The sequence below is a fragment of the Acinonyx jubatus genome, chromosome B3 (assembly GCF_027475565.1).
Source record: "Acinonyx jubatus isolate Ajub_Pintada_27869175 chromosome B3, VMU_Ajub_asm_v1.0, whole genome shotgun sequence".
NCBI lineage: Eukaryota > Metazoa > Chordata > Mammalia > Carnivora > Felidae > Acinonyx > Acinonyx jubatus.
The window spans coordinates 93,176,995-93,196,618 of NC_069386.1; the positions used below are offsets into that span (position 1 = coordinate 93,176,995).

General features: G+C 33.4%; 1 protein-coding gene across 3 annotated transcripts in view; it reads right to left on the reverse strand.

Moving 5' to 3' along the window:
* MDGA2 (MAM domain containing glycosylphosphatidylinositol anchor 2) overlaps positions 1 to 19,624 on the reverse strand; it is an 846,425-nt gene that overhangs the window by 108,530 nt on the left and 718,271 nt on the right. For all 3 annotated transcript variants that reach the window (XR_003422473.2, XM_053224436.1, XM_027065661.2), the window contains exon 9: positions 12,528 to 12,797. Coding sequence is in view for 2 of the 3 variants with exons in the window: in XM_053224436.1 (XP_053080411.1) it covers positions 12,528 to 12,797 (270 nt within the window). In the remaining variant the exon portion in view is untranslated. The remainder of the gene's footprint in view (positions 1 to 12,527; positions 12,798 to 19,624) is intronic.

A 19,624-nucleotide genomic window follows, 5' to 3' on the forward strand; every position in this document is an offset into this window, starting at 1 on the left:
TCCAACATCTTTGGAAATGGTTGGTCACTACCAAGTGTGTCTGGCTGAAGGGGTGAGTTGGGCTGAAATTCAGGCTCTATTCGTCTTGCAACTGCTTCTACCCTGGTATAGGAGCCATATCTGCTTCACTAATGGGGACTTTTTCCCTAATTCACACACAAATACTGTACAGATGGATTTGCTGATAAAATGTCACTTCCACTAATCTAAAAAGTATCCCTGCTTCCGTACTTTGTCTGTTGTGAGTACAGAAACTGAAACTACAATTTACCCCTGGCACTAAACCAGATTTGCCATGTTATATTGTTATCAGAAAGTATTATCAACTCAGGACTTCATATAGATAAGGGTTGACTAAATCTCTTGAATGACAGATACATGTATTTAACTAAATATTTAACTCAGGAATAATGAATATACAATAAGCCGCAAATAAGTGTATTCATTCTTTCCTAAAGTTATACATTCCCTAAAAACGTAACAACTCCAAATATCTTAATGCTTGTGTTCATTTAAAGGACCATTGGTTGAGGTATGTGCATGGAAGGGGAACAGATGGATGTGTTGACCCAGTGGCTCTTGGGCTGAGAGAGCTGAATGTTCAATGGTGTACTTATAGACCACATTAACTTCTTGGCAAGAGCTGTTGCTGCACATGTGGGTGGTCCATTGCTGAATATGAATGCACTGAATATCATTTAGGCAGAGAGCGAGAGGTGTTCAAGTGAGCTGGAAGAAAGCCCAGAAGCTATGCTGTTTATCTTCTAGGAACATTTATTTTCTTCAAAACATATAACTTGAATTAATAAAATGGATTTAGATATGAATAAAGGAAACCAGTTATTGAAACTGAATCACTGATACTCTCTAAGAATAACTAAAAGATCTGTGAATATGACTCCTGGCACAAGAAAAAGATTAGAGGATAAATAACTGTTCTTATCATATGGCTAAGAAGCACTGGTCTGGATCTGACCACAAAGCCGATATCTCTCTGCAGTCAGATCCTGAGGCTTCTAGGAACTGTCATATTGATGAGTTTTTTCGAAACAAAGTTCATTAATATGATGAAACAAGTGGATTTCTTAAGTTGTGCTTACCTAAGTAATACAAAAATTTCAGACTGTGGTTTTATCCTCTGGTCTAAAACCTCAAAAGAATTTATAAAAAGAACACCTCTCTTGACTTCTGCAATTTAATGTCCGTCGCAAAACCTCCCTTAAGAAAAAACGATGGATCAGGTTTTGAGCCATCATTTGTGTAATCTCTCTGCTGACCACTTTGAATCTGGTTTTTGGCATGCCTTTGGAACAAGTTTTCCACTGTTCTCATCCATTAATCATCCCTTCAGGGTGATAAACAGAAGCCAGGTGCTTAAACAGACACTTGGAAGTTTGGCAGTTGGCTAAGATTCCATTGAACTAAAAAGCCCTTTGATTCTTTCAAAGATTGGTTTTATTACCCCCCAATATCTCCTGAAAAATCCAACTGTACTAAGTGGTAAACAGACCCTTGAGAAAATAATAGAAATACTAAACATATAACATTCATATACATATATGTGCTTTTCTACATTTGAGTTTCTTTGTTTTATTCTTCTCTGGTTGTTAAGTGAATATGAGGATTCTTTTCTCTCAGGGGAAACTATTTGTGATTACAGGCTGTTTCTTACCATCTGCAAATTGGATCTAATGCCTGCCCAAAATAATATCAGGAAGCCATGAGAAACAGTTTTGGAATCTGACAGGCAGGCTATCTTGCTAGACTTGTATCTCTATTTTCCCTTCATTGTATCCCGTAGTGACAGTCTTGCTTACAAAATGGTAACCCTCCAAAACCTGATTCATTGCTCTCTGATTTAACTTGTATGTGTAAGTTTTGTTACCAACATATTAGGTCATTCTATATTCTTAATGTAATAGTCACGATCTCTTAAAGTAAGGGATACAATTGAGAAAAGATCATAGTGGTTATCATGGTGAGGGGAAATACCATGAAGACAACCAGTTTAGTGTGTCCATCTGAAGGAAAGGAGTTTAGAGGTTAGTGGAGGAAAAAGTAACAAAGGATTTTTGAGGAACAACCAATTTTTTTGAATTACCCTGAATGTAGTAACAAAATATGCACTAGAATAAGTATATTATATGATAACGTTAAATAGAGCAAGCATCTTTATATTATAAAATACCTCTTATTCCCAATACTACTTTAGTTGGCAAATATCATTTATCTGGTAATACGTAATTGAGATATGATTTCCATACAGTAAAATGTACTAGTTTCTATTATTAAAGGTTAGTTTGGCCTATTCATGAAATTTGTATAAAAGGAACCATAAATAGTGCACTTTTTGTGTGTCAGGTTGTATTCACTCAACACACTGTTTCTGAAAGCCATTCATCCATATACTGTGTCTACCAGTAATTTTTCACATTTTTTCCATTTTTATGAGTATAATTCCATTTCATGAGTAAGCTGTTTATCCATTCACTTGTTGATGGATATTTGGAATGTTTCTTCTTAGAGGCTATTACAAATAAAGCTGCTATTAAAGTTTGTACATAATCTTTATATAGACATTGCTTTTATTTCTGTAGGGTAATCATCTAGCAATTGAATTGCCAGATTACTTGGTAAGTGCATGTTTACATTACAAGAGACAATCCATTTTCACAAAAGTAATCTCATTATACATTCTCAGGAGCAGTGTGTGATAATTTCAGTTACTTCACACCCTCGGCAACACTTGGTATTGTGTCTTTTTAACTTTGGCCATTATGTGTGTGTAGTGTCATCTCATTGTGGTTTAAATTTCATTTCTACAGTAACTAATGATAGTGACAGGCCTTTATACAATTATTGGTCAACGGTATGCTCTTTTCTGCAGTGTCTATTGAAGTTTTTTGTCAATTTTTAATTGGACTATTTGTTTTACTATTGAGTTTTAAAAATTATTTACATACTCTGGATACAAACCTTTGCAACATATTTTCTTCTAGCCCATGTCTTGCCTTTTTATTTTTTAATGATGTATTTTGAAGAGCAGAAAGTTTTAATGACCTCTGATGCATAATTCTTTAATGAATGGGGCTTTTGTTTGTTTACTTTCTAAGAAATATTTGCCTATACCAAATTTGCATAGATTTTCTTCTATGTTTTCTTCTAGAATTTTATAGCTTTAGTTTATTTTTTTTAATAAAGTTTATTTATTTTGAGAGAAAGAAAGAGTGAGAGCACAAGCAGGGGAGGGACAGAGCGAGAGGGAGTGAGAGGATCCCAGGTAGGCTTCAAGCTGTTGGTGCTGAGCCCCGCCTGGGGCTCAATCCCATGAACCATGATAATGACCTGAGTGGAAATCAAAGAGTTGGATGCTTAACCGACTAAGACTTCCTGGTGCCCTTACAGTTTTAGTTTCTTATATTTACATCTACAGTTGATCTTAATCTTGTGAGCAGTGTAAGGTATTGTTTAAGATTTATTTTTTTCAATATGGATGTATCCAGAACTAACACAACTTATTCAGTAAACTACAATTTCTGCAATGGATTATGCTGGTGACTTTGAAAAATTCAATCGACCATATCCTCTATATAACATAGATGTCTTTTTCTTCATTCTCTATTTTGTCTGATTGATCCTTCCTTGTGTATAGTTTTATACAAAAACTACACTATCTTGATTACTGTGTTTTAGAGTAAGCCTTGAAATCAGGTAGTACGAGGCCTCCAACTTTATTCTTTTTCTCCAACAGAGGCCTAAATATTGTTGAACCCTAGTTTTCTAAATAAAAACTCAAGCATTTCAAGTCCCATTGAAAGAAAAAGAAAAAGAAAGAAAGAAAGAAAGAAAGAAAGAAAGAAAGAAAGAAAGAAAGAAAGAAAGAGAAAATGCTGGAAATTTTGTTGGGAGTGAATTGAATCTATAGATCAATTTGGAGAAAATAAGCATCAAAACAATATTCATTCTTCCAATCCATGAGTGTGTACTTCTCCATTTGTTTAGGTCTTGTTTAGTTTCCTGAGCATTTTTTTTTATTGTTCAAATGTATATCTTGTGCATATTTTATTAAATTTATTCATATTTTGAAATGGTAATTTAAATTGGAAATGGTATTTTTTACATTTCAATTTCAAATTTTTGTAGCTGTTACACATAAATGATTGATTTTACATATTTTATTTTATACATAAATATGATTGATTTTATGTCCTTTGCTATTGCTAAATTATCTTATTAATTCAAGTAGGATTATCTACATAAACAACCATATGATTTGAGAATAGAATTATTTTTACTTCTGGGGCACCTGGGTGGCTCTGTTGGTTAAGCGCCTGACCCTGGATTTTGGCTCAGATCATGATCTCAAGGTTTGTGAGATCAAGTGTGGTGTTGGGCTCCACACTGACAGCACTGAGCCTGCATGGGATTCTGTTTCTCCTTCTTTCTCTGCCTCTCCCAGCTCTCTCTGTCTGTCTCTCTCTCAAAATAGATAAACTTAAAAAAAAAAAAAAAGGAAGAGAATTCTTTAAAAAAAAGAAGTATTTTTATTTCTTCCTTTCTTATTTTTACGCATTTTATTTACTTCCCTTGTTGTGTTAATGCAATGGTAAGGACCTGCAGTATAATATTTGTGGAGGGTACAAGTGTGTATTTTTGTCTTACTCCCAATTTTAGAAGGAAAATGTTTGGTCAGCGTATTATCTAGCTTACTGAGCATTCCCTGTGTACATGAAATAACGTATAGTTTACAACTTTGGGTATAATGATCTATAAATATCAATTAGTTTAAATTGCTTGATAATATAGCTTAGATCTTCTAAAACATCAGTGATTTTCTGGATACATATTCTATCAATTATTCATGGATAAATGTTAAAATCTTCAGCTATAATAATGGAATAGTCTATTTCTCCTGGCACTTTTGTATTTATGAATTCTACAGCTCTATTATTAGAGACATACACATATGTAGAACTGCTATGTCTTCCCTATAAATTCTTCTTTTATTATTTTTAAATGTCCCTCTTTAACCCAAAATTGTTCTATGTCTTTAAGTCTACTGTGTCTGATAATAATAATACACCTATGTCATGTTTCCTACGTCTGCTGTTTGCATGTTGTGTGTTCCTCCATTCTTTAACTTTCTGCCTCTGTGTCTTTGTATTTAATGTTTTTTTTTTTTTCCTGTAGACAGGAGGGTGTACCTTGTAAATAGCTTGCTTTTTAGAAAAAAAAATCCAGTCCCATGATTTCTGACAACTAACTGGAGTGGTCAGTTCATTTACATTTAATGTAATTACTGGTATAATTGAGCTAATGTCTACTATCCTGCTCTTTATTTTCTTTGTCCCTTCAATGATTTTATTGTTCATGTATTATTGCTCTTTTCCTGTGATAGTTCGAGGAAATTCAAGTATATTTTCATTCCTTTGATGCACCACTTTTTGAAGATGTTTTAGAAGTTTCTGTATGGCTAAAACTATGCAAGTTTAACTTACTGATTCTGTTTAGAGTCAATATAAGATCACTTTATATATCACACTTCATATTTCATGATTATCTGAAGTCCCTATTTACTTCTCACTTCCCACCTTACAATTGTTATAAATTTAAAACCATATAATTCAAATTAATCCCATCATTTATGCTACTGTGATATTTTAGTTCTAAATATGTTAAATCTTAATTTAATAATGTTAGTATTTTGTTTCAAACCAAAGATGGGCAACTTTTCCTTAAAGGACTAGACAGTAAATACTTTAGGCTTATAGGCTGTATGATTGTTGTTACAACTACTCACCTCTTCTGTTGTAGCATGAAAACAGCCATAGACAGTACTTAAACAAGTGAGGCTATGTTCCAATTAACCTTTATCTACAAAAAAAAAAACAGTTGGCTGGTTCCCAAGCTGTAATTTGCTGACCCTTGTTTATATAGCTGTATATTATGGAAATTACAAGGAAAAAAAAGAAGATAGTCTTTTATCTTTACCCACTTATTTACTGTATCTGATCATCTTCATTTCATTCCCCCCCAGCTTCATTGAGATATAATTGGTATACAAAATCTGCACATAATTAATGTATACAAACTGGTACATTTGGACGTGTGTATACCTTGTGTTAGCATCACCACAATCCAGGTAATAAACACCCATCCCCTCTAAAAGTTTCCTCATATGAATCCGTGTGTGTGTGTGTGTGTGTGTGTGTGTGTGTGTGTGTACATGTTAAGAGTCTGGAAATAAACTCACTCATATATGGTCACCTGATCTTTGCAAGGGTGCCACAAGTATATTATGATGAGAAATGGTGTTGAGAAAACTGGATATCCACATCCAAAAGAATGAAATTGAACCCTGTCTTTTACCATACATAAAAACAAACTCAAAATGGATGAAAGATTTAAATGTAAGGTCTGAAACCATAAAGAAAAGACTATTTATTTTTATAGATTTTGGTTTCCATTGATAACCTTCCCTGTAATAAGAAAAGTATCCTTTGGTTATTTTGTGGTACAGTTTTGCTGACTACTAACTCTCTAGATTTCATTGTTCAGAAACGTTCATTTGATGCTATTTTTTAAATAGCATATCAAATTATAAATTGACAATACTTTAAAGAATTTTAAAGATTTAGAGATGCTCTATTGTCTTCTAATCCATATTGTTTCTCATGAGAAGGTAATTGTCATGCGTATCATCAGAATATCATTTTTATTGTGGCTGCTTTGAAAATTTTCCCCTTCTTTGGTTTTCCACAGTTGGATTATGGTGTACGTAAGTGTGGTTTTTTCTGTACTCTTCTTGCTTTCTATACCAAGATTCATGCTTGAATCTGTGGGTTTGAATAACTTTTTTTTCTTCCAATCTCATTCTTGTCTTTTAAACCTTCAATTCTACTCATTTTAGACCATTTTGTATCATCTCCCATGTCTTAAGCCTCTTTTCTTTAGTCTCCATTTCTTTTTCTATCAGATTGTATCAGTTCTTTCAATTTGTCTTCAATTTCACTGACCGTTCTAACTTTTCCACTATACTGTTAAGCCCATCCAGGTAATTTTCCATTTCAGTTATTGCAGAGTTTTAGTTGCAGAATTTGCATTTAGTTCTTTCTTACAGTTTTTTTCCCCTTTTGAATGAAATTTCTTACCCATTTGCTCATAAATACTGCATTTATCTTTAAATCTTACTATGTATTCTCCTTGAATAGTTTGAAATTATTTATAATAGCTAGGTTTTGCTATATCCAACATCTGAGCTATCGTAGGGTTCCTTTTTAATAGACCACTGTTATTCATAACTAAGAGTAACATTTTGTTGTGTTTATTCTAATAGGTAATTCAGTTTCAGCTGACCACCTGATGCTTTCGTATGCTAGCTTTTTACATTTTATTGGAGTGAAAACAATGGAGAACTTAGGGCATTTCCCAAGCTCTTCCAACTTGGTAGGAGTCAACTTCGAAATTCTGCCTGCCCATGTTATGAGGGCTTGGTGTTAGCCTTGGTTAGGAAGTATCTAGAATAGACCCTTACTCTCATACATGACCCTTATTTTCTAAGGTTTAATCATTCTGATATCTTACCAGGATGTCAGAAATTTTAAGGGGAGGTATACATCATTTTGCTGAGCTAAAAATCCTAGCTTCCTTCAGCATTGCTTGAATTCTATCACTTTTTTTACTCTGAAGAGTAAATTCACACACAGGAATGAAATGAAAAAGATGCAAGTGGAATCGCTTATACACTATACAACGGTACACATTAAGAGTTGTTAGAATATATTATGCATTTTCTACTCCATACTTTTAAATTTTTAAATTTTATTTATTTTTGAGACAGAGAGAGATAAAAAGAATGTGTGGGAGGGGCAGAAAGAGGAGAGAGAGAGAATCCCAAGCAGGCTCTGCACTGTCAGCACAGAGCGTATTGTGGGGCTTGGACTCATGAACCATAAGATCATGACCTGAGGTGAAATCAGGAGTCGGATGCTTAACCAACTGAGCCACCCAGGAGCACTCTTACTCCATATTTTAAAAAATAACTATAATTCATAATCTGGCTGAAACATTGGCCACTAGTTTATCTATTATGATAAATAAAACTTTAAAAAGTTTAATAGAATTCTGCCCCTGAAAAATATTTGATTTCACATAGAAGTTTCTTGTCTTTTAGAGTTATCACCAGGAAATTTTAGTAGGTATTATTTTTTCCATCATTTCATTTGCTGTTACTTCTGATAGCTGTTAATGATATATCCATAATCTTATGTTGCCTATTTTTAGATATTCATAAGAAACAAGTATTTGGCTGAATAGAACAAACATATGCATTACTGTAGAATAAAATATATTTTCCATATAGTTACTATATAATTCAATCTGACATTAGAAAACAAGAACAAAATATTTTGATATATTGAATATATATTGGTATATATATTCCAATTGAATAATTGGTAGGACTCAAAGAGATGTATTTCTATATATTCCATTTGGTATATTAATGAGTGGTTTGAAAATTCATGACATTGAATTAATGTTATCACCTCTATAAGGCAATGAAGAGCACAGATATTTCCCACTAAAAGTAAGATATATGTTCTAGGAAAATGAAACCCTGCAGTATGGAAAATGGATTGAAAGGGAAAGAGGCTGAAAAGTCAGGTATCAGATAAAAGGCAACTATACTATCTCAGATAAAGGAATATATGGCTTTACAAATGTAATAGGAATAAAATTGTTAAAATGATATATTCAAAACACCAAGCAAATATAAAACCGAGAAGACTTAGAAACTGACATGATAGTGGAAGATTTCTTGGAGAGAGTATTTATTATTCTATTTCTGGTGTCATCTCTGATACCTGGAAAATTAGTAGGTACACAGTAAATAAGCGTTAAATATTTTCCAGATTGCAAAATTTTCATCAGTAGAGAGAATACACACTGGTTGTTTTATGCTCAATTATAACTTGTAGTTATGCAATAAAAATTCTTATAGAATAAATATCCACTGTTACCCATTGAAAAAGACACTACTCCTTTAATAGTTTTCATTTAAAAGAATTTAAAATTGTCTCCATTGATCCAATTCTTGAGTGGTTTACAAATCTAAATTTATATAACTGTATATACATACTTCCTGGAACTTGTAAAAATTCCTTCACAGAAAAACATGATAAATGGTGTTTAGTTTCCTACCATTGTTCACAAAGCTAACTTAACCCACAAAACAAACAATAAACAACTCTATGCTTACCTTTACCATAATAATATTAGTAAATAAAATAAATGAAAATACACAGTATTTTGTGGTATTGTCGTTAATATTTTCTAACATGGACAGTGCACTACAAGCTAAACTATTCACTGTTCCCACAATATCTTTACTTACTTTCTCACATCCTGACTTCTCAGCAAACACAACCCCACTCATCAACCTCTATACTCCCACACACATCACACACACATGATGTAACTGGGAAAAAGAGGTGTGAAAATTTAGCTTTCCTAGGAGCTAAAGTAACTATAAATATGAGGACTGCCATTCACTATTAGTTCAATTCTGTATATTTTGATATGTACTGAGATCAAGTTCACTTTTGGGTGACTGTATAACATTCAAACCTAATAGAAGAGTGATCTTGAATTTGGTAAAATAGTTGTAATAACAAAATTAATTAATTTGGCTGTCAGGACGTAAACAGAATTGTCTTCAAAGATCTTTGTGGATAAAGAATATATGCAGAAAGATTATACATACCCTTGTATATATTCTATTCCTGAGCTCCTTTCTGTATAGCTTCAAAGGGTTCTGAATTGTGGCAAATTCATAAGGATTACTAATTGTGATATGTCTTAATAGAAGAAACAAATGCCTTTTCATTGTTCCTTCCGGACCTCTAATTCTAAGGAATCATTGATTTCTTTATATAATTGACCCTTAACAACACAGGTTTGAACTTTGTAGGTCCACTTCTACGTGGAGATTTTTAAAAAATAAATATAGTGAAGTATGGTAAATATATTTTCTCTTATGATTTTCCTGATAACATTTTCTTTTTAAAATTTTTTAATGTTTATTAATTTTTAAGAGAGAGAGAGAGAGAGCAGGGGAAGAGCAGAGAGATAGAGGGGGGGAGACACAGAATCCGAAGCAGGCTCCAGGCTTTGAGCTGTTAGCACAGAGTCCAACACGGGGCTCAAACTCACAAACTGAGAGATAATTACCTGAGTCGAAGTCAAACGTTCAACTGACTGAATCATCCAGGCTCCCCAATAACATTTTCTTTTCTCTAGCTTACTTTAAAAATATAGTATATTATATATATATAGTACAAAATATGTGTCAGTAGATTATATACTCAGTAAGGCTTCTGGTCAACAGTAGGCTGTAAGTAGTTAGGTTTTGGGGGAGTCAAAAACTGTATGCAAATTTTTGACCATGTTGGGGGTTGGTGCACCTAACTCCTCTGTTGTTCAAGGGTCAAATGTATATTTTTCTGGATTATACAATATTTGGATTTCAATTATTTCCTTTTTTCTTCAAAACTATTGGAATCTTGAAACAATGAGGTTGACCTGAAGGTATAAAAAATACACACTGGAAATAAATTAGTTCATGGAGCTATTCATTCGCTTGTGGTGGCAACCCATAACAGGCTTATTCCTTCCTGGAGCTATCAAAATCTATTTACTACATCCCATGGATCTTGAATTGGAAACGGTTTCTTCTAGGAAAAGTATTCCCTTCTGGTCTCAGCTTGTCTTCCAGTTCAGAAAATAGGATTTAGGTCACATGATAGAGAACAAATGAAAATCTTACAAAGGCATCATTGTCTAAACTAGCCTGAAGTGTCAAAAACAAATTAGAATGAATGTAAGTCCAAAAATTTGAAGAAAGGTATGTAGTTAATTTTATGGAGTGTTTTTGTTTTGGAGAATTAATGAAAAAAAAGTGTCCTATTTCTACCGATATGTGGAAAACAACCACCTTTGAAAGATTCTGATTGATTTAGGGTAATAATATGTAAATTAAGAGTGAAAGTACATCGTGCCACTTAAATTACTCCATAGACTAACAGACTCCATTCTCTTTCCCTTATAAATATGCGTAGGAATAAAAATTAGCAGTGAGATCATCATGTAAGTAGCATTGTCCTAGGGATTTCTGGTTTTAATAGTTCACTTTAAAAAAAAAATATTTATTTATTTATTTATTTATTTATTTATTTATTTATTTAAAGTCAACACTGGGGAGGGGCAGAGGGGGAAAGAAAGAGAGAGAGGGAGAGGGAGAGAGAAGAAGAGAGAATCTTAAGCAGGCTCTGTGCTATTAGCACTGAGCCCAACTCAGGGCACCATCTCACAAACTGTGAGATCATGACTTGAGCTGAAATAGAGAGTCGGATGCATAGGTGACTGAGCCACCCAGGAACCGTTTTTTAATAGTTCACTTTAAGAAAAGTAGAAATCTTTTAAGTCTAACTGAACATTGAGAAAAGGACTATAAAACCAAGAGGTGGCAAGAGCCAGAAGAGAGGACATCTTCATATTCTTTGGTTGGTTCATTGCATTTTATCTACCTAATGTCATATTTCAGGAACCAAAAATATGTCAAGGTGATTCATGTCTAGAAAATTTTCTTATTGGTAAGAACTTATCAATAAAAATTTACATTACCAATAAACAAGATTTCACTAAGTTTGAAACATTTACAATGATTTTCAGGTAATAAACAATTTACTCTTTCATTTTTTACTAGCATAAACATTCCAACTATTATGACTAACTTTCCCTAGAATTAAATAATACTGAAAAAGAATAAAAGGAATATATCCTTTTAATGTATGCCTAACCCATAGCTCAAAAATTATACAAATTTATTAGTATATAGGATATAAAATAATTTAAATATTTACATAAGACTTAATAGAGTTAATATTTCTCTTAATACATTGAAAGATATAGCACGAAAAAGTTTTGATTGATACGTCTTTCTAAAAATTTATTATATGCCAGATACAACTTTATTGCTTTCCCTCTGAATATCGGTGAACCAATGGTAAGCCAAGGACAAAATTAAGATTCGCCAAAATTAAGATTCATCGTTAGTAAATAAATAATAATAGGAAGAAAACACTCTACTATTAAGAAAACCAAAGCAAGTCTTGGTTAACAAGAAATTTTAGACTTGCAGAAGAAAATATATATTAGTATTAATATTTGCAATGTGATCTAAAAAAACCTTGTTAAGATTTGTCACTTTATTACTTAAACACTCAAAATAACCAAACTCTTCACCAAATCTACTTGAATTCACATAAACTTCTAATTTTATAGGCATATAAACTGTCTTAACTACTAAAACAAACACCTTGAAAAGAAATGAGTAGCTCTAACTATGATAGTCAAACTGCTCATAGTATGCTTCATGGATTTGAAAAATGCTTTAAATTCGTATAGTGACAAAGCCTACAATCCCTTGATCAAAAATATATGAAAGGCAAAAGTATTCTGAATCTTACCTGTAACAAGAAAGCTGCATCTCCCAGCTCCAGCTTCATTAATGATGCTACAATTATAAACCCCATAGTTTTCATTGGAAAGACTCTTCACTGGGTATTCTGTATACTCTTGAGAGTCAAACTGACCCGTCCGTAATAATTTATTGCCCAAGCGCCATTCATAGGTCAGCACCCGTATTGGATAGGCTCTCAGGACCCGGCAGCTCATAGTAACACTTCGGTCTTGTCCTTGCCGAATTTCCAGGAACGCTGGTTCCACAGCAGGAGGATCTGCAGAAGAGATGTTAAAACAGATAAAACATGTGGTGTGCAATGAGCCAAAGACTATTCTTATTCTAAGAAGCTATTTTTAAGAACACATCTAGCAACAAGGAGTAAGAGGTGGGTGGAGAGCAACACCAGGAATTTTAGCTTGGGATGGGAAATGGGAAACATCATTTACTGACTGTGGGCAGTGAATGAGATTCACTGCCTTGAAATATCATTTGCAGGTGAAAGTAGCTGAGTTCATTTTTTTTTTTTTAGCTACTTCCCAGAACAAACCATCATGACTATGTTTATACTGCCAGCAACCAAATGATGTTGTAGGTGTAAAATGCAGTCTCCAAATTAGCATGAGACTTTGAAACAGACGAAGTCATTGGTTCAAGTCAGTGAATTCTAATTATTCCCAGTTTGGCTTCTGAACTACCTATTATTTAATAAAGTAGGTAGCCTAAGTTTATAAATTTATGTTCTAAATTATTTGGTCTGAACACATTTGACTAAAATTCATAATATTCATGGGTAAACCTTAAGCAAACTTTGCAAATTATAACACAGGTGGATGAGGTTTCTAACTCACTGCAATGATGAATTTATCTGCCTTAATTGTGATTTTTTCCATATAATTAAAACTTGCTACATTAGATACCTAACTTTTTTGTTTTTGATGGAAAGATTTCTGAAAAGTTTTTCATACATACATTTCTCATTATATAGAGTATGCAAATTATAATCCTTTACCTCATGACTCCCAATGGTTATAGTAAATAACAATTACTTCCTAGGCACTAAGGACAGGATTCATTTAATCAAATAAACTGTCTGTGACCACTCAGGATTGCACTGCACAGCACTATCACATCCTTGACTAGATGTATATGATACTCTCCTGAGTAGTATAGAGCCGTACATACTCTCTTGTGTAGTATAGAAGCCATACAACTCTTTTTGGCATCCCTTCCTTCAAGATGCTAAAAGGTTTTAAGACTGCCTAAAGGCACTAAGTTCACCCTCCAATATTCTTTACATGTTATTCCAATACTTTTTTGTACTATCGCTGTCCCTTCTCATTGCCAATCTGTTGACTCATCCTTCTTGCTTCTCTCAACAAATATATTTAAACTATCTCACTGTTCTAGTTTTATTCATAAATTCAATTTTTGAGCTCTTCCTACATAAGTGCTAATTTTTTTTAATGAATGAAAAAAATTCCTGTCTGCATGAAATTTATGATTTAACACAACAGGCAGCTATTTAAATAGCTGATTTACAAAACTGAAGTACAAAAAACAATTCTAGGGTAGAAAGTAAAGAAGTGAATAACACTATGAGGATTCACCAGGCAAGGCATCTCAAGGAATGTGATACTCGAGCTGTGTCTTCCAGGATATATAGGAAATGGTGAGGTTGGTAATCAATCATCCCAGGTAAGGAGATTAATATGTGCAAAAGGTAAAGAGAAAGTAGAGAGGAGGTGGTGTTCAGAGAAGTATAAATGAATTGGCATAGCTGGTGAACAAAGGGTACATGAGTGCTTCAGAGGAAATAAAGATGGAAAGAAAGGAAGGGACTCTAGTCAAGAATTTCTGAATATCATGTTATGGAGTTTGGATTTCATCTTGTTAGTGGTGAGGCTCATTAATTTTTTTTCTATTGTACCTGTTAATCCCTTTCATCTATTTCATCCAACCCCCACCACCTTTTCCTGTGGCAAACACCAGGTTGTTTTTTGTTATCTACGAGGAGTCTGTTTCTGTTTTGTTCATTTGTTTCTTTTGTTAGATTTCACATATAACTGGAATCATATGGTATCTGCTTTTCTCTGTTTGACTTATTTCACTTAGCATAAACCCTCAAGGTCCATTTAAAATTTTTTAAATGAAGGTTTTATATGACTAAACTGATCTTTTAGAAAGAATGTTTGGGCAGATAGGAGGAGCATACTCAAAGGAAAGAGTCTAGTTACAGAGAAAATGAGAACATCATTGCTGAAAGTCTGAACTAAGGCAATGTCAATGAAACCACAAATGATGCCTTAGACAATGAGGTGGATACGGTGTCAGTGACGAAGACAGAGAAAACAGGAGGGGTAGTTTAGGGTACGGTGGACATGTTGAACTTGTGCACCTGCTAGTCAGACAGTAGGGATACCAAGTAGGCAACTGTTTCTTCATTTCCAAATATATATGGGTTATGTTTTATTATCTCTTTGTTCTGATTTTTGCTTAATTGGATCATGGTCAGAGAAAATAGTCCATGTGTTTTCAATCTTCTGAAATTTGTTGAAGCCTGAGTTATAGCCCAATATATGACTAATTTTTGTTCTGTGTATGCCTGCAAAGAAGGAATAGTCTGAAGTTTAGGAGTGTGATGTGGAACTGTTTGTTGGGTCAAGTCTGACAAATGAGTTATCCAAATCATCTACATAGTTATTGGGCTTTTACCCTATTTGTTCTACTTGGATTAATTTAGAAGAGTGTTAAGCTCTTCTAAAATGGCAATAGTTTAAAATTTTTTCTTATAGTTTTCTCTACATTTTGCTCTACATATTTTTTAATGTTTATTTATTTATTCATTTATTTTTTGGGAGACAGAGAGACAGAACATGAGGGGGGGAGGGGCAGAGAGACCGGGAGACACAGAACCTGAGTGGACTCCAGGCTCTGAGTTGTCAGCACAGAGCCCAACTTGGGGCTTAACTCAAGAACCATGAAATCATGACCTAAGCCAAAGTTGGAGGCTCAACCGAGCTGCCCGGGCGCCCCTGCTTTACATATTTTGAGGCCACGCTATTAAGTACATACAAATTTAAAATTGCTTTATTTTATTGGTAAACTGAAGGTTTTATCATTTTGAAACAACCTCCTTTATCTCTATTAAGGTTGTATTACTTAAAACTATTTTGTCTCAATTAATACTTACTCTGACATTGCTTAGTTAGTAGTTGCAAGCTGTCTTTTCCATACTTTTAGAGTTCCATTATCCTTATATTTTACAAGTGTCTCCTTTAAACAGCATGTAGTTATATTCTATTTTTTCAAGAAACCTTAGCAATATTTCAATTTTACCCACAGCAATTAACACTTTGTTTACATTTACTGACTACTGATACATTTGAGTACAGATGTACTCAACAAATGTAACTGTTTTGTACTTCCTATTTGTTTTGTGGTCTTTTTTCTTTCTTTTAGATTTATGGACTACATGATTATTCCAACCCTTTTGCTGCTACTAATTTTAATTCTCTCTTTTTTTAAAAACAATTGAACATTATAATTTTATATCTGCACTAATTTTTAGAATTATTCAGATATATGCTGGCTCATTTGCCTTTAATTCATTCTTTCACTATATACCTTAAAATTCCATGATCATTTTCCAAATTTTGCCTCAAGTACATCATTTAGAATTATCTTTAATGACCTTTCTGGTCTCGATTTTCTGAAAATATATTTTTAGCCTTATTCTTAAAAGATATTTTCCTTTTACATAATAGGATTAGAGGGTGGCACTGATTTTCTTTTAGCATATTAGGATATAGTTCTACTGTCTTCAGATGGCTTTTACTGCTATAGACAAGTAAGCTTAAAGTCTCACACTTTAAAGTTCTTGTTTTTGTTTCCTCCAGGTACATTCAAAATGTTTTTACCTTTGATATTTGATAGCTTCAATATAATGATTTTAAGTGGATATTCTTTGTACCTAAAAGTTTGGGACCTGCTGGGATTTTTAAATCTGTTGATTTCAGTTTGGCATATTTCACCTAAGAAATTTCTGGAAAATTGTCATTTCTTAAATTATACCTGTGTTTTTTTCTTTCTATCCTTACTTGAAGGTCTTTTTCATTCATTCAGTCTTCCATGTCTTTAATCCCTCTTCCAACTTTTCTCTTTCTTGCTTTTTCTGCATTGCATTTTGAATAAATTCTTCTGAGCACTAATTCTTTCTTCAGTTCTACTTAATCTGATATACCCATCCATTATGTTTTTATTATTATTTTAATGTTTGTGTTTGTTTATTTATTTATTTATATCCCAGTTAGTTAACATATAGTGTGATGATGATTTCAGGAGTAGAATTTAGTAATTCATTACTTACATACAACACCCAGTGCTTATCCCAGCAAGTGCTTTCCCTAATGACCATTACTCATTTAGCCCATCACCCTACCCAACACCCCACCAACAACCCTCAGTTCGTTTTCTGTTTTTAAGAGTCTCTTATGGTTTGTCTCTCTGTTTTTATTTTTGCTTCCTTTCCCCTATGGTCATCTGTTTTGTTTCTTAAATTCAACCTATGAGTGAAATCACATGATACCTGCCTTTCTTTGAATAAATTATTTTGCTTAGCATGATACACTCTAGTTCTATCCCCATTGTTAAAATGGCAAGATTTCATTATTTTTATAGCCAAGTAATATTACATTGTTTCTGTATACCACATCTTCTTTATCCATTCATCAGTCAATGGAGATTTGAGTTCTTTCTATACTTTGGCTATTGACAATACTGCTGCTATAAACACTGGGGTGCATGTGCCCCTTAGAATCAGCATTTTTGTATCTTTTGGATAAATACCTAGTAATGCAATTGCTGGGTCATAGGGTAGTTCTATTTTCAATTTTTTGAGGAACCTCCATACTGTTTTCCAGAGTGGCTGCACCAGTTTCTTTCCCACTGGCATGCTTTCTCTGCATCCTTGCCAACATCTGTTATTGCCTGAGTTGTTAATTTGTTTTTTTTTTATTTAAAATAATCTAGCTTTCATTTATAAATGTTCTGCATAGTTTTTTTGTATACCTGTTATGCCACTACTTTTATACTTTTCCATTACTTGCAAATGTAGTAAGATTTGTCTCTTATTTCTTTAAACAAAGTAATTATTTTATACTGTCTGATATTTCTATATGGCTTTCAAGATGTTTTTTGTTTGTTTTCTCTGATGGTATTTTGTTGCTGTGTATTCTCGGTTAATTTTGACTCTATGCTCTTCAATGTCCTGTAAAAATATGGGAATTTTTAAATATCTAAGATGATGATTTCTTCCTCTAGAGAGATATGTGTCTATAGGCAACTACTGATATCAATGTCTAGGATCACATTAATCTAGGTTCATTGCTTGAGGTTTTATTTTAATCACCCAAGTGATATGAATTTTCATTAAAAATCCTCCAAAGAGGCAAGTTGTGATTATAATGTACAGAGTGTGATCCCACATCACCCTTACCCTGCTCACTTCAAAGACACGTTTCTTTGCACTCACTCGGGAATAGGAATATGTAGACTGGGTTTACGCCTACTTTACTCTTATCCTATGGATATAGTCCTTCGAGTTCCAACTTCTATGGGTAGAACTTTTCTCCAGGAAATACTCTGGTTAGATTGTAATCGACTAGAAATGTCATCAAAACTGAAGCTTAAATTCTCCCACATCAGCAAATGCCCTTGGGGCAAGATTAGCCTCATTGTCCTGCTTTCTTATAAATTTGACATTGTATTTTTAAAATAAACATTTTAATACTTTCAATAATATTTTTTTAGAAATTTTGCAGCATTTTTTGATTGTTTGCATTAGAAGAATTTTTTTTTTTTTTTAAGAGAGAGAGAGCAAGTGGAAGAAGGACAGAGGGAGAGGGACAGAGAAAATCTTAAGCAGACTCCACGCCCAGCACAGAAGTGGATGCCGGGCTCAATCTCACAACTGTGGGAACAGGACCAGAGCCAAAATCAAGGTTGGATACTCAACCGACTGAGCTACCCAGGGGTCCCTACACTGGAAGGATTTTGAGGAATATTTTGTCTATTATATGCCCAGAATCACATGTCTCTATTAGTCAAATGGAAATACAGATCTAAAGCTCAAAATGCTGACTTAACTGAAAGCTCTGGTTTTATTGAGATAATTCAAAATAAGCTAAACAAAGACAAATAAAAAGCCAAATTTGGATTTAGTCCTGAATATAATCACTTCTGGGGTTAGAGAAAAGTAAAAGCTCCTAGAGGAGAATAAATATAAATAAGCAAAGAGATATATGGATCCAGAGAGTTGTGTTACAAAAAATTAAAGGCTTTGGACGTTCAAAGAACATAAAGCAAAAAAAATGTTCCAAATATTAGCAATATATGAGTTTAGATTGAAAATATATATTGTTTTTGACAAGTCTGATGTCATAAATAATTATAGCAAAAGCATTTTCTGTGGAGTATATATAATGTGTGTTGCAGTTTTTATGGTTAAATAGTAGACATCAGGAATGACATCTGTTTGTTCAATAGGGTTGTCTATGATTAGAAAACATAATTATCTATTCATTCTACTTTCAAAATATATCCAGAGGTTATACATTTCTCCCAATCTTTACTACCACTACTATTACCTCTTACATAGACTACTGCAAATGTCCTCCAATAGCCTTCTATAAGGCCATTGTGCTTCCGATTTTGACCTTCTACTATTTCTCTGATATTGGCCAGATGTTCTTTTACAAGAGAAATCAGCTCTTGTTATTCTCCTCCTTAGAACACTTTATTGATTTGCCCCTACTTGTCAATCAGGCTTACAAAGTCCTGCAAGTTCTGGCTCTGACAATATTCTCAATCATTCTTATCTTAATCATTGTGTTCAGAAACAGGTTTCCTTCCTGTTCCTGCATGACAAGCACTTTCTGGATTCTGGGCTTTATTCTTTCTTCTGAAGATGTTCTTTCCTTCACTCTTTCTATTGCTCTCTGATGGTCATTGTTTATATTTTACTTCTTTAGAAAGCCTATCCTGGGCTACCAATTAGTAAAATATTTCTCCTACTGTTACCAATACATGGTTAGCAATCAATGT